This window comes from Myxine glutinosa, chromosome 2, assembly GCF_964187855.1.
Source record: "Myxine glutinosa chromosome 2, kmMyxGlut1.1, whole genome shotgun sequence".
Lineage (NCBI taxonomy): Eukaryota > Metazoa > Chordata > Myxini > Myxiniformes > Myxinidae > Myxine > Myxine glutinosa.
This window is the reverse complement of record NC_136262.1, coordinates 268,903,748-268,919,357: the sequence shown is the minus strand read 5'-3', so window position 1 is coordinate 268,919,357 and position 15,610 is coordinate 268,903,748. Positions and strand designations below refer to the sequence as shown.

General features: G+C 45.2%; 1 protein-coding gene across 1 annotated transcript; it reads left to right on the top strand.

Moving 5' to 3' along the window:
* Positions 1-2,503: 2,503 nt before the first annotated feature.
* On the top strand, positions 2,504-13,050 carry LOC137422430 (uncharacterized). The gene is made up of 2 exons (XM_068109187.2): positions 2,504-3,144; positions 10,394-13,050. Exon 2 carries the CDS (start codon positions 10,415-10,417, stop codon positions 11,222-11,224), a length of 810 nt encoding a protein of 269 aa, XP_067965288.2. The 5' UTR covers positions 2,504-3,144; positions 10,394-10,414; the 3' UTR covers positions 11,225-13,050.
* Positions 13,051-15,610: the final 2,560 nt, after the last annotated feature.

Genomic DNA, 15,610 nt, shown 5'->3' with positions numbered 1-15,610 from the left:
TAAAGTTTGGTGGTTTGTGTAGAAAACCACTTTCCACAACAATCGTGGTAATGCTTCGTGGTTTGTGTAGAAAACCACTTTCCACAACAATAGTGGTAATGCTTGGTGGTTTGTGTAGAAAATCAGTTTCCACAACAATAGTGTTAAAGTTTGGTGGTTTGTGTAGAAAACCACTTTCCACAACAATAGTGTTAAAGTTTGGTGGTTTGTGTAGAAAACCACTTTCCACAACAATAGTGTTAAAGTTTGGTGGTTTGTGTAGAAAACCACTTTCCACAACAATAGTGTTAAAGTTTGGTGGTTTGTGTAGAAAACCACTTTCCACAACAATAGTGTTAAAGTTTGGTGGTTTGTGTAGAAAACCACTTCCACAACAATAGTGTTAAAGTTTGGTGGTTTGTGTAGAAAACCACTTTCCACAACAATAGTGTTAAAGTTTGGTGGTTTGTGTAGAAAACCACTTTCCACAACAATAGTGTTAAAGTTTGGTGGTTTGTGTAGAAAACCACTTTCCACAACAAGTGTTAAAGTTTGGTGGTTTGTGTAGAAAACCACTTTCCACAACAATAGTGTTAAAATTTGGTGGTTTGTGTCGAAAACCACTTTCCACAACAAGTGTTAAAGTTTGGTGGTTTGTGTAGAAAACCACTTTCCACAACAATGGTGTTAAAGTTTGGTGGTTTGTGTAGAAAACCACTTTCCACAACAAGTGTTAAAGTTTGGTGGTTTGTGTAGAAAACCACTTTCCACAACAATAGTGTTAAAGTTTGGTGGTTTGTGTAGAAAACCACTTTCCACAACAATAGTGTTAAAATTTGGTGGTTTGTGTAGAAAACCACTTTCCACAACAATAGTGTTAAAGTTTGGTGGTTTTGTGTAGAAAATCACTTTCCACAACAATAGTGTTAAAGTTTGGTGGTTCGTGTAGAAAACCACTTTCCACAACAATAGTGTTAAAGTTTGGTGGTTTGTGTAGAAAACCACTTTCCACAACAATAGTGTTAAAGTTTGGTGGTTCGTGTAGAAAACCACTTTCCACAACAATAGTGGTAATGCTTGGTGGTTTGTGTAGAAAAACCACTTTCCACAACAATAGTGTTAAAGTTTGGTGGTTTGTGTAGAAAACCACTTTCCACAACAATAGTGTTAAAGTTTGGTGGTTTGTGTAGAAAACCACTTTCCACAACAATAGTGTTAAAGTTTGGTGGTTCATGTAGAAAACCACTTTCCACAACAATAGTGGTAATGCTTGGTGGTTTGTGTAGAAAAACCACTTTCCACAACAATAGTGTTAAAGTTTGGTGGTTTGTGTAGAAAACCACTTTCCACAACAATAGTGTTAAAGTTTGGTGGTTTGTGTAGAAAACCACTTTCCACAACAACAGTGTTAAAGTTTGGTGGTTTGTGTAGAAAACCACTTTCCACAACAATCGTGGTAATGTTTGGTGGTTTGTGTAGAAAACCACTTTCCACAACAATGGTGGTAATGCTTGGTGGTTTGTGTAGAAAACCACTTTCCACAACAATAGTGGTAATGTTTGGTGGTTTGTGTAGAAAACCACTTTCCACAACAATGGTGGTAATGCTTGGTGGTTTGTGTAGAAAACCACTTTCCACAACAATAGTGGTAATGTTTGGTGGTTTGTGTAGAAAACCACTTTCCACAACAATGGTGGTAATGCTTGGTGGTTTGTGTAGAAAACCACTTTCCACAACAATCGTGGTAATGTTTGGTGGTTTGTGTAGAAAATCACTTTCCACAACAATAGTGTTAAAGTTTGGTGGTTTGTGTAGAAAATCACTTTCCACAACAATAGTGTTAAAGTTTGGTGGTTTGTGTAGAAAACCACTTTCCACAACAATAGTGTTAAAGTTTGGTGGTTTGTGTAGAAAACCACTTTCCACAACAATAGTGTTAAAGTTTGGTGGTTTGTGTAGAAAACCACTTTCCACAACAATAGTGTTAAAGTTTGGTGGTTTGTGTAGAAAACCACTTTCCACAACAATAGTGTTAAAGTTTGGTGGTTCGTGTAGAAAACCACTTTCCACAACAATAGTGTTAAAGTTTGGTGGTTTGTGTAGAAAACCACTTTCCACAACAATAGTGTTAAAATTTGGTGGTTTGTGTAGAAAACCACGTTCCACAACAATAGTGTTAAAGTTTGGTGGTTTGTGTAGAAAACCACGTTCCACAACAATAGTGTTAAAGTTTGGTGGTTTGTGTAGAAAACCACTTTCCACAACAATAGTGTTAAAGTTTGGTGGTTTGTGTAGAAAACCACTTTCCACAACAATAGTGTTAAAGTTTGGTGGTTTGTGTAGAAAACCACTTTCCACAACAATAGTGTTAAAGTTTGGTGGTTTGTGTAGAAAACCACTTTCCACAACAATAGTGTTAAAGTTTGGTGGTTTGTGTAGAAAATCACTTTCCACAACAATGGTGGTAATGTTTGGTGGTTTGTGTAGAAAATCACTTTCCACAACAATGGTGGTAATGTTTGGTGGTTTGTGTAGAAAATCACTTTCCACAACCTTTCATGTAGACCAGGTTGGGTGGAACTTTTCCACGTCACCTGCAACCACTGGTCCAGATTTCCCTGAAGCTGGAAAAGTTGTCAATAAATCAGCAAACGGAGTCGTGCAGGTTGTGCCTCGGGGGCCCCAAACCATGATGGCGAATTCCGAGGTTATTACGTGTTACTCGCAACAAAGAGCAGCTTCTCCTGATCAGTATTCCTCTCCCGATCCGAGCTTGCTTGTGCACACGGAGCTCATGTTTCGCTTTCCTCTATTTGTCAATCGATTATGTTTGGGACATGGAATTCTGCTCGTTGGTTAATGCTCCTTTTTTTTGCCTCGAACCTGGAAAGTGTGGATTGAAATGTCCACAGAGCACGTGGGCGACGCCATGACGCCTTGTTTTTGCTACTTTCCAAGTACATCCATTTTTACCTTTCAGGTTGTACTTGTACTCCAAGAATCCAAAGGCGCCGTCTTCTCCGGACATCACGGTCTGAGTGCTCACGAAGCGACGATGGCGCGGAGAGCGTCACACTGACCGGTGACGTCATACGTATGATGTCCATTTCACGTGAATAATGGCATAACCATTACACAATGGCAGCACTATTTACCGGGACTCAGGTGAGTGAGTGCACCAGACATTTTACAATAAAGAAGCATTTTCCTTTCGTCATGCCAAGCTCTTGTAATCATATTAGGAACGAGGTAGTTGGTGGTTGTGGAACAGGTCATCAGGAACGAGGTAGTTGGTGGTTGTGGAACACGTCATCAGGAACGAGCTAGTTGGTGGTTGTGGAACACGTCATCAGGAACGAGTTAGTTCGTGGTTATGGAACACGTCATCAGGAATGAGCTAGTTGGTGGTTATGGAACACGTCATCAGGAATGAGCTAGTTGGTGGTTATGGAACACGTCATCAGGAATGAGCTAGTTGGTGGTTATGGAACATGTCATCAGGAACGAGCTAGTTGGTGGTTGTGGAACACGTCATTAGGAATGAGCTAGTTGGTGGTTGTGGAACATGTCATCAGGAACGAGCTAGTTGGTGGTTGTGGAACACGTCATCAGGAACGAGCTAGTTGGTGGTTGTGGAACACGTCATCAGGAACGAGGTAGTTGGTGGTTGTGGAACACGTCATCAGGAACGAGGTAGTTGGTGGTTGTGGAACATGTCATCAGGAACGAGCTAGTTGGTGGTTGTGGAACACGTCATCAGGAACGAGCTAGTTGGTGGTTGTGGAACACGTCATCAGGAACGAGCTAGTTGGTGGTTGTGGAACATGTCATCAGGAACGAGCTAGTTGGTGGTTGTGGAACACGTCATCAGGAACGAGCTAGTTGGTGGTTGTGGAACACGTCATCAGGAACGAGGTAGTTGGTGGTTGTGGAACACGTCATCAGGAACGAGGTAGTTGGTGGTTGTGGAACACGTCATCAGGAACGAGTTAGTTCGTGGTTATGGAACACGTCATCAGGAATGAGCTAGTTGGTGGTTATGGAACACGTCATCAGGAATGAGCTAGTTGGTGGTTATGGAACACGTCATCAGGAATGAGCTAGTTGGTGGTTATGGAACATGTCATCAGGAACGAGCTAGTTGGTGGTTGTGGAACACGTCATTAGGAATGAGCTAGTTGGTGGTTGTGGAACATGTCATCAGGAACGAGCTAGTTGGTGGTTGTGGAACACGTCATCAGGAACGAGCTAGTTGGTGGTTGTGGAACACGTCATCAGGAACGAGCTAGTTGGTGATTGTGGAACACGTCATCAGGAACGAGCTAGTTGGTGGTTATGGAACACGTCATCAGGAATGAGCTAGTTGGTGGTTATGGAACACGTCATCAGGAACGAGCTATTTGGTGATTGTGGAACACGTCATCAGGAACGAGCTAGTTGGTGGTTGTGGAACACGTCATCAGGAACGAGCTAGTTGGTGGTTATGGAACACGTCATCAGGAACGAGCTAGTTGGTGGTTATGGAACACGTCATCAGGAATGAGCTAGTTGGTGGTTATGGAACACGTCATCAGGAACGAGCTAGTTGGTGGTTGTGGAACACGTCATCAGGAACGAGCTAGTTCGTGGTTATGGAACACGTCATCAGGAACGAGCTAGTTGGTGGTTATGGAACACGTCATCAGGAATGAGCTAGTTGGTGGTTATGGAACACGTCATCAGGAACGAGCTAGTTGGTGGTTATGGAACACGTCATCAGGAATGAGCTAGTTGGTGATTGTGGAACACGTCATCAGGAACGAGCTAGTTGGTGGTTGTGGAACACGTCATCAGGAACGAGCTAGTTCGTGGTTATGGAACACGTCATCAGGAACGAGCTAGTTGGTGGTTATGGAACACGTCATCAGGAATGAGCTAGTTGGTGGTTATGGAACACGTCATCAGGAACGAGCTAGTTGGTGGTTATGGAACACGTCATCAGGAATGAGGTAGTTGGTGGTTGTGGAACACGTCATCAGGAACGAGCTAGTTCGTGGTTATGGAACACGTCATCAGGAACGAGCTATTTGGTGATTGTGGAACACGTCATCAGGAACGAGCTAGTTGGTGGTTGTGGAACAGGTCATCAGGAACGAGGTAGTTGGTGGTTGTGGAACACGTCATCAGGAACGAGTTAGTTGGTGGTTATGGAACACGTCATCAGGAACGAGGTAGTTGGTGGTTGTGGAACACGTCATTAGGAATGAGTTAGTTCGTGGTTATGGAACACGTCATCAGGAACGAGCTATTTGGTGATTGTGGAACACGTCATCAGGAACGAGCTAGTTGGTGGTTGTGGAACACGTCATCAGGAACGAGCTAGTTGGTGGTTGTGGAACACGTCATCAGGAACGAGTTAGTTGGTGGTTATGGAACACGTCATCAGGAACGATTTTGTTGGTGGTTGTGGAACACGTCATTAGGACCGAGTTAGTTGGTGGTTATGGAACACGTCATCAGGAACGAGTTAGTTGGTGGTTATGGAACACGTCATCAGGAACGAGCTCGTTGGTGGTTATGGAACACGTCATTAGGACCGAGTTAGTTGGTGGTTGTGGAACACGTCATTAGGACCGAGCTAGTTGGTGGTTGTAGAACACGTCATTAGGACCGAGCTCGTTGGTGGTTATGGAACACGTCATTAGGACCGAGTTAGTTGGTGGTTGTGGAACACGTCATTAGGACCGAGCTAGTTGGTGGTTGTGGAACACGTCATTAGGACCGAGCTCGTTTGTGGTTGTGAAACACGTCATCAGGAACGAGCTAGTTGGTGGTTATGGAACACGTCATCAGGAACGAGCTCGTTGGTGGTTATGGAACACGTCATCAGGAACGAGCTAGTTGGTGGTTGTGGAACACGTCATTAGGACCGAGCTAGTTGGTGGTTGTGAAACACGTCATTAGGACCGAGCTAGTTGGTGGTTGTGGAACACGTCATTAGGACCGAGCTAGTTGGTGGTTGTGAAACACGTCATTAGGATCGAGTTCGTTGGTGGTTGTGAAACACGTCATTAGGACCGAGTTAGTTGGTGGTTGTGAAACACGTCATTAGGATCGAGTTAGTTGGTGGTTGTGAAACACGTCATTGGGACCGAGTTAGTTTGTGGTTGTGAAACACGTCATTAGGATCGAGTTAGTTGGTGGTTGTGAAACACGTCATTAGGACCGAGTTAGTTGGTGGTTGTGAAACACGTCATTAGGACCGAGCTAGTTGGTGGTTGTGAAACACGTTATTAGGAACGAGTTAGTTGGTGGTTGTGAAACACGTCATTAGGACCGAGTTAGTTGGTGGTTGTGGAACACGTCATTAGGACCGAGTTAGTTGGTGGTTGTGGAACACGTCATTAGGACCGAGTTCGTTGGTGGTTGTGGAACACGTCATTAGGAACGTGGCTGTCTGATGTGGCTCGTAAGGCAATGGAAGCAGGTGCAACCTGTGCAGGTTGTGTGAGGCAGTGCAACCTGTGCAGGTTGTGTGAGGCAGTGCAACCTGTGCAGGTTGTGTGTGAGGCAGTGCAACCTGTGCAGGTTGTGTGTGAGACGGTGCAACCTGTGCAGGTGTGTGAGACGGTGCAACCTGTGCAGGTTGTGTGAGACGGTGCAACCTGTGCAGGTTGTGTGAGGCAGTGCAACCTGTGCAGGTTGTGTGAGGCAGTGCAACCTGTGCAGGTTGTGTGAGGCAGTGCAACCTGTGCAGGTTGTGTGAGGCAGTGCAACCTGTGCAGGTTGTGTGAGGCAGTGCATTGTGCAACCTGTGCAGGTTGTGTGAGGCAGTGCAACCTGTGCAGGTTGTGTGAGGCAGTGCAACCTGTGTCGGTTGTGTGAGGCAGTGCAACCTGTGTAGGTTGTGCTGGAGACGGTGCAACCTGTGCAGGTTGTGTGAGGCAGTGCAACCTGTGCAGGTTGTGTGAGACGGTGCAACCTGTGCAGGTTGTGTGAGACGGTGCAACCTGTGCAGGTTGTGTGAGGCAGTACAACCTGTGTAGGTTGTGTGAGGCAGTGCAACCTGTGCAGGTTGTGTGAGGCAGTGCAACCTGTGCAGGTTGTGTGAGGCGGTGCAACCTGTGCAGTTTGTGTGAGACGGTGCAACCTGTGCAGGTTGTGTGAGGCAGTGCAACCTGTGTAGGTTGTGCTGGAGACGGTGCAACCTGTGCAGGTTGTGTGAGGCAGTGCAACCTGTGCAGGTTGTGTGAGACGGTGCAACCTGTGCAGGTTGTGTGATGCGGTGCAACCTGTGCAGGTTGTGTGAGAGGGTGCAACCTGTGCAGGTTGTGTGTGAGACGGTGCAACCTGTGCAGGTTGTGTGAGGCAGTGCAACCTGTGCAGGTTGTGTGAGACGGTGCAACCTGTGCAGGTTGTGTGTGAGGCGGTGCAACCTGTGCAGGTTGTGTGAGGCAGTGCAACCTGTGCAGGTTGTGTGAGACGGTGCAACCTGTGCAGGTTGTGTGTGAGACGGTGCAACCTGTGCAGGTTGTGTGAGGCAGTGCAAACTGTGTAGGTTGTGTGAGGCAGTGCAACCTGTGTAGGTTGTGCTGGAGACGGTGCAACCTGTGCAGGTTGTGTGAGGCAGTGCAACCTGTGCAGGTTGTGTGAGGCAGTGCAACCTGTGCAGGTTGTGTGAGGCAGTGCAACCTGTGCAGGTTGTGTGAGAGGCCATTAAGGTGCTAAAGAATGCTGTTTTCTGCCTCCCGAAGCCGATTTGGCAAAACCTAAGAGCATCAACATTGTGGATGAGACTTGTACAGGAAAAGTGGAAAGAGTTTAATTTGAGTCTTTGTCCATGTGGGTTTTGATTGCTTCGGTTTTGTGTGCGAAGGTATCATTTGTTTATAGGTATGGAAAGTGTGCGGAGCATTTATCAGGTACCGCGAGCTACGACATTTTCAGTTGAAGAACGTTTGGTGCCGCCACGGTCTCTTACTCGATAATGGGATCCTCGAGTGGTGGAGCACCTTTCTGGGCAAGCGCTCATCCGCCCGCGACCTGCTGCCCATGGAGCATGGGCGGACTGGCCATACGGGCATTTGGGCAATGCCCGGTGGGCTGGGACCACTGGGTAAAAAATGGGCCGCTGGGCTGGATAAAAAATGGGGCGCTGGGCTGGATAAAAAATGGGGCGCTGGGCTGGATTAAAAAATGGGCCGCTGGGCTGGATAAAAAATGGGCCGCTGGGCTGGATAAAAAATGGGGCGCTGGGCTGGATAAAAAATGGGGCGCTGGGCTGGATAAAAAATGGGGCGCTGGGCTGGATAAAAAATGGGGCGCTGGGCTGGATAAAAAATGGGCCGCTGGGCTGGATAAAAAATGGGGCGCTGGGCTGGTTAAAAAATGGGGTGCTGGGCTGGATAAAAAATGGGGCGCTGGGCTGGATAAAAAATGGGGCGCTGGGCTGGTTAAAAAATGGGGCGCTGGGCTGGATAAAAAATGGGGCGCTGGGCTGGATAAAAAATGGGGCGCTGGGCTGGATAAAAAATGGGGCACTGGGCTGGATAAAAAATGGACCGCTGCGCTGGATAAAAAATGGGGCGCTGGGCTGGATAAAAAATGGGCCGCTGGGCTGGATAAAAAATGGGGCGCTGGGCTGGATAAAAAAATGGGCCGCTGGGCTGGATAAAAAATGGGGCGCTGGGCTGGATAAAAAATAGGCCACTGGGCTGGATAAAAAATGGGGCGCTGGGCTGGATAAAAAATGGGGCGCTGAGCTGGATAAAAAATGGGCCGCTGGGCTGGATAAAAAATGGGGTGCTGGGCTGGATAAAAAATGGGGCGCTGGGCTGGATAAAAAATGGGGCGCTGGGCTGGATAAAAAATGGGGCGCTGGGCTGGATAAAAAATGGGCCGCTGGGCTGGATAAAAAATGGGGCGCTGGGCTGGATAAAAAATGGGGTGCTGAGCTGGATAAAAAATGGGCCGCTGGGCTGGATAAAAAATGGGGTGCTGGGCTGGATAAAAAATGGGGCGCTGGGCTGGATAAAAAATGGGGCACTGGGCTGGATAAAAAATGGGGCGCTGGGCTGGATAAAAAATGGGCCGCTGGGCTGGATAAAAAATGGGGCGCTGGGCTGGATAAAAAATGGGACGCTGGGCTGGATAAAAAATGGGCCGCTGGGCTGGATAAAAAATGGGGCGCTGGGCTGGATAAAAAATGGGGCGCTGGGCTGGATAAAAAATGGGGCGCTGGGCTGGATAAAAAATGGGACGCTGGGCTGGATAAAAAATGGGCCGCTGGGCTGGATTAAAACTGCTGGAAAAATATTTGTCACGGAAAACTTCTGCGTCCATCCCGGGGGATTACCCGCTCAATGTCAAAAGGTCAAAAGGTCACCCTGATGCCTCATTATAATTACCAGCAACGGTACTCGCCCAGTAACATGTGCCAGAGAAAACAAATCGTTTGCGCAACGGGCTCTCAATATTCGATGTGTTCACGGTTTGAATTACGTAACGTAACGTTTGTGACGATGTTTGTGACTTTTGTGTTCACGGTAGTGTTTGATGTGACGGTGTGAACGTAATTTCGAAATGTTTTTCGTTTTTATTTTCGTAATCGTTTCATGAACGTTTAATGAGCGTAAGAATAATGTTTAATGATCATTAGATGAATGAATGAATGTTATGAATAATGCCATGGCGTCGCGTTGGCAGCAGTGACAATATAAAAATGTTTGCCAAGAACTTCAAAGAGAGAAAAGGAACTTTTATTAGCAATGTCGTCGATCCTGAAGTTCTAAGCTGAAGAAGAGGTACCGGACAAAATCATTCAATTCTTTTCCTAAAGAAAAGCGTACAGTTGATATCACTAATCACGATTTGAAACACGATGGAATAATATTTACCGATATGAACAGTGATGTGGTTTTTAAAATTGAAATTCTAAAAATACTGTTTAGATTTTGATGATTTGTGTGTGATATTTAATGGATGTTTATATAAATCGCGCCTCCAAATTGAAGCCCCGCCCTCAGGGCGGGTACCGTTGCTCGTCATACATTATGGTAACACAACAATTTTTACCGCTTTGCTTTGAAGAACGGGAATGAAGGGGGAGGAGCATGTTAATATGTCTGGTTGAAGGCTTTGGGTGGTGAGGTGAGGGGGTTTTAAGCCAGATTTTAGTCTTACAGCCGCCATGTTGGTGCTCACTGTCACTGCGATGCGAAGCGAAAGACGCCTCAGAGCTGTTACATTCACAATCGCTATGTCGTATGTACTCCCGATACGTGTTTCCTTCATTGTAAAAACTACCAAATCAACAGTAAAAAGGATTTTGAGCCGATAGGCCAAGTAAGTTTAGATAGGTCTACTGACTACTGATCTCGTATTGATAACAATGTCACGAACTGACTTACGATGCTAAAAAAAATTTTTTTTTCAGCATCTGCATCTGTAACCAACAATGGATAAAGCAAACCAGAAGAGAAGAAAAGGAGGTGCTGAGAAGCAACGTGATCGAAAGAAAAAGAAACTGTCAGATCGTGCTTCAAAGTGCAGAAACCTTTTGGATCTGTTCAAGAGTACTAATACTGGGCCTGGTGAAGTCAGTGAACACGGTGATAAGGATACTGAATCGGTAGCTGGACCATCAGCAGCTGAATTGGTAGATGATCAATTGGCAGCTGAATCAGTAGATGCAGAATTGGTGCAAATTGGTGAACACGAACAGGTGCGGTCAGCTGAAAGAGATGTACCTGCTGCAGCTGCTACACTTGCAGAGGAGGGATACCCCTCGATTAACTACTTTAAGAAACCATGTAGAGATGAAGATTGTTTGCTGTTTTGGAATTACCACCCTAATCAAAAAACTGACAACCGAGTGGTCAAGAGGTGTTTCATGCGAAAAGATGGTACAAACAGATGGCGGTTGTCATACAACAAGGACAATCATTCTCTTCACTGTTCAGTGTGCTTGGCGTTTTCCAGCACCTCAGACTGGTCCACGTTCATCGAGGGAATGACTAACTGGCGACATGTACATACATGTGTTGAAGAACATGAACGCTCTTCTTTTCATTTGAGATGCTCTACAGCATACCTGGTAGATCGCCAACAGTCCAGCGTTTCTCACCTGCTTGCACGTAGCCATCATGATGAGGTTAGAAAGAGACGACAAGTGATGGAAAGAGTTGTGGATGTGGTCAAACTCATTGATAAGAGGGGACTGAGCTCCAGAGGAAGTAATGAAGAAGCAGCATACACACTTCAATGAGGAGATCGACCATGGTACATTTCTGGAAGTTGTAAAACTACTTCGGAAGTATGATTCCTGCACAGCCGATCATCTCTCTCACGTTGTCCAGAACAGCAAGAAGCAACATGAGAAGGCAAAGAGTTCCCGAGGTCGAGGCTCCTTGGTAACTTTGCTGTCTAAAACTACAGTGAATTATGTTATCACAGTTATCCGGGATAAGATAACGTCAGTGGATTTCTGAAGAAGTAACAGACATGTTTGCTGTGGAAATTGATACCACTCAAGACTTCTCAACACAAGACCAGTGCTCTGTTGTTCTTAGATATGTTGATAGCACTGGCACTATCCAAGAAAGATTAGTGAGGGTGGTGAAATGTGAGGAATCTACTGGTGAAGCTTTTGTGCAACTTGTTTCTGAAGTCTTGGTAGGACTGAATCTTGGCCTCAAGAACTGTGTTGGAAACTCAACTGATGGTGCAGCAAACATGCAGGGGCACTACAAAGGCTTCAGTACTCTGCTATCAAAGGAAGCTCCAATGCAGATCCATGTTTGGTGCCACGCACATGTGTTAAATCTCGTGTGACCGAAGCTACAAGTGTTGTGGTGACAAGCGCATCACTGTTCTCACTACTGAATGACATTGCAGTATTCTTTCGGGAATCTTATCAGCGAATGAACATCTGGAGTCGACACTCCACTACTGTGAAACGAATGGGAACTATCGGAGAAACTAGATGGTGGTCAAAGGATGCCATACTAGTTGCTGACCAGATCCAAGCAGCTGTTAAGGCCAAGGTGAAGGGATACATTGCCAGTCTCCTGCAGTTTGAAACAATTCTGACTGCACAAGTATATCTGCAAGTATTCTCCCGCATGACAGCGCTCTCCAAGTATCTACAAACTGTGCAATTGGATCTGCTGACTGTGCACCGGATGGTGGATGAATTGCTAGAGAATATGCAGATGCTACGGGATGGCTTCCAAGCTTGTCATGATGCAGCTGCAAAGTTTGTTCAATGGGCTTATGACCAGCTGGATGAAATGGATGTATAACTTGTTATGGAAGAGTCCCTTCCTATAAAACGGAAAAGACAGCACAAACGTATTGATGGCGAACTGTCCATAGATGAGGCTACATCAGCTTCTGACCCAGTAAAGAAGTATCGCATTGAAGTGTACAACCGAATAGGGGACACTATTGTGAGCAGCATTGTGCAGCGGTTTGACAGATCAGCAACATCAACATTGTATGCTGATCTCTCACTTCTTCACCCAAGGAACTTTGATCAAGTGCCATCGGGAGCTATGGAAGAGCTGCATAAACATTTGCTGAGATTTGATGATGGTGTCACTGCGGAACAACTACGAAAAGAACTGCGAAGCCTTGGAGAACAATGGTCAACACTGAAACAATCAGTAGCAGATGCTTATACAGTGCAGGAGGACAGTGAGTCTGAACAGGACAGGAAGACTCTGTCAAGTACATGTAAGTCATGTAAAGCCTGTCCTCTCTGCTGCTGCAAGGTGCTCCTCAAGTTCAACCTCTTCACTGATGCCTACAAGAGCATTGGGCTTGCCTACAAGCTGCTGCTAATGCTGCCTGTGTCACAAGTGGCATGTGGTCTTTCTCTGCTTTGAAGAGAATCAAAAGCCATCTGCGAAGTACAATGACACGAGAACATCTTGAGGCGTTCATGTTGATGTCTGTGGAAAAAGGGATCCTGGTAAAACGTGACACTAAGGATATCATTGATGGTGTGGCTGCCAGAAGCAGCGAACTGCGCAGGCACCCACTCTCTTAGACATGACATGTGCTTGTGTTACTGAAAATAAATATAATTTTTAGTGGATTTTATTTAGTTTTTTTTTTTTTTCAAGCATTTCGTCTATTTTCTCAATAAGCAACATATTAATGAATAATGGGCCGACCTAGGTATAGGATGCCCGGGCCGGTTTTAAGACCAAGACCGCTACTGTCATGGAGGCATGTGTACGCACATCAGGAGAAAGATATATTACCAAAAACATCAACCTAGGAGGCTTAAGGTGTGCAACCTCAACATTTTAAACATTAGTCTGAGACACGTTTCAAATGAGAAATACCTGTTTCTATTTAAAAAAACATAATATTACTACTCACCTGCATTTTGATAAAGCTGAGCAAATGCACTTTTGACTGAACACCATGGTGGTCAACCAAAATAGATGGTGGTCAACCGAAATAGATGGTGGTCAACCAAAGTAGATGGTGGTCAACCAAGGTAGATGGTGGTCAACCGAAATAGATGGTGGTCAACCGAAATAGATGGTGGTCAACCAAGGTAGATGGTGGTCAACCGAAATAGATGGTGGTCAACCAAAGTAGATGGTGGTCAACTAAGGTAGATGGTGGTCAACCGAAATACATTGTCATCAACCGAAATAGATGGTGGTCAACCGAAATAGATGGTGGTCAACTGAAATAGATGGTGGTCAACCGAAATAAATGGTGGTAACCGAAATAGATGGTGGTCAAACGAAATAAATGGTGGTCAACCGAAATAAATGGTGGTCAACCGAAATAGATGGTGGTCAACCGAAATAGATGGTGGTCAACCGAAATAGATGGTGGTCAACTGAAATATATGGTGGTCAACCAAAATAGATGGTGGTCAACCGAAATAGATGGTGGTCAACCAAAATAGATGGTGGTCAACCAAAGTAGATGGTGGTCAACCGAAATACATGCTGGTCAACCAAAATAGATGGTGGTCAACCAAAGTAGATGGTCAACCAAAATAGATGGTGGTCAACCAAGGTAGATGGTGGTCAACCAAGGTAGATGGTGGTCAACCGAAATACATGGTGGTCAACTGAAATAGATGGTGGTCAACCGAAATACATGGTGGTCAACTGAAATAGATGGTGGTCAACCGAAATAGATGGTGGTCAACCAAACTAAATGGTGGTCAACCGGGAAAAAATGGTGGTCAACCGAAATAGATGGTGGGCAACCAAAATAAATGGTGGTCAACCAAAATGAATGGTGGTCAGCCGAAATAGATGGTGGTCAACCGAAATAGATGGTGGTCAACCGAAATACATGGTGGTCAACCAAAGGAGATGGTCAACCAAAATATATGGTGGTCAACCAAGTTAGATGGTGGTCAACCGAAATACATGGTGGTCAACCAAAATAGATGGTGGTCAACCGAAATAGGTGGTCGTCAACCGAAATAAATGGTGGCCAACCGAAATAGATGGTGGTCAACCGAAATGAATGGTGGTCAGCCGAAATATATGGTGGTCAACCAAAGTAGATGGTGGTCAACCAAAATAGATGGTGGTCAACTGAAATAGATGGTGGTCAACCGAAATAGATGGTGTTCAACCAAAGTAGATGGTGCTCAAGCAAAATAGATGGTGGTCTACCGAAATAGAAGGTGGTCAACCGAAATAGATGGTGGTCAACCAAAATAGATGGTGGTCAACCGAAATACATTGTGGTCAACCAAAGTAGATGGTGGTCAACCGAAATAGATTGTGGTCAACTGAAAAAAGGTGGTCAACCGAAATAGATGGTGGTCAACCGAAATAAATGGTGGTTAACCGAAATAGATGGTGGTCAACTGAAGTAGATGGTGGTCAATCAAAGTAGATGGTTTTCAACCAAAATAGGTAGTGGTTCACCGAAACAGATGGTGGTCAACCGAAACAGATGACGGTCAACCGAATTAGAAGGTGGTCAACTGAAATAGATGGTGGTCAACCAAAGCAGATGGTGGTCAACCAAAATAGATGGTGGTCAACCGAAATAGATGGTGGTCAACCAAGATAGATGGTGGTCAACCGAAATATATAGTGGTCACCCAAAATAGATGGTGGTCAACTGAAATAGAAGGTGGTCAACCAAAGTAGATTGTGGTCAACCAAAATAGATGGTGGTCAACCGAAAAAAAGGTGGTCAACCGAAATAGATGGTGGTCAACCGAAGTAGATGGTGGTCAATCAAAATAGATGGTGGTCAACCAAAGTAGATGGTCAACCGAAATAGATGGTGGTCAACCAAGATAGATGGTGGTCAACCGAGATAGATGGTGGTCAATCGAAATAGATTGTGGTCAACCGAAACAGATGGTGGTCAGCCAAAACAGATGGTGGTCAACCGAAATAGATCGAAATAGATTGTGGTCAACCGAATCAGATGGTGGTCAGCCAAAACAGATGGTGGTCAACCGAAATAGATGATGGTCAACCGAAATAGATGGTGGTCAACCGAAAAAAAGGTGGTCAACCAAAATAGATGGTGGTCAACTGAAGTAGATAGTGGTCAACCGAAATAGATGGTGGTCAACCAAGGTAGATGGTGGTCAACCGAAATAGATGGTGGTCAACCGAAGTAGATGGTGGTCACCCGAAATAGA

Coding starts and splice junctions, on each gene's coding strand:
- LOC137422430 (XM_068109187.2), top strand. CDS start 10,415: ATGGATAAAGCAAACCAGAAGAGAAGAAAAGGAGGTGCTGAGAAGCAA.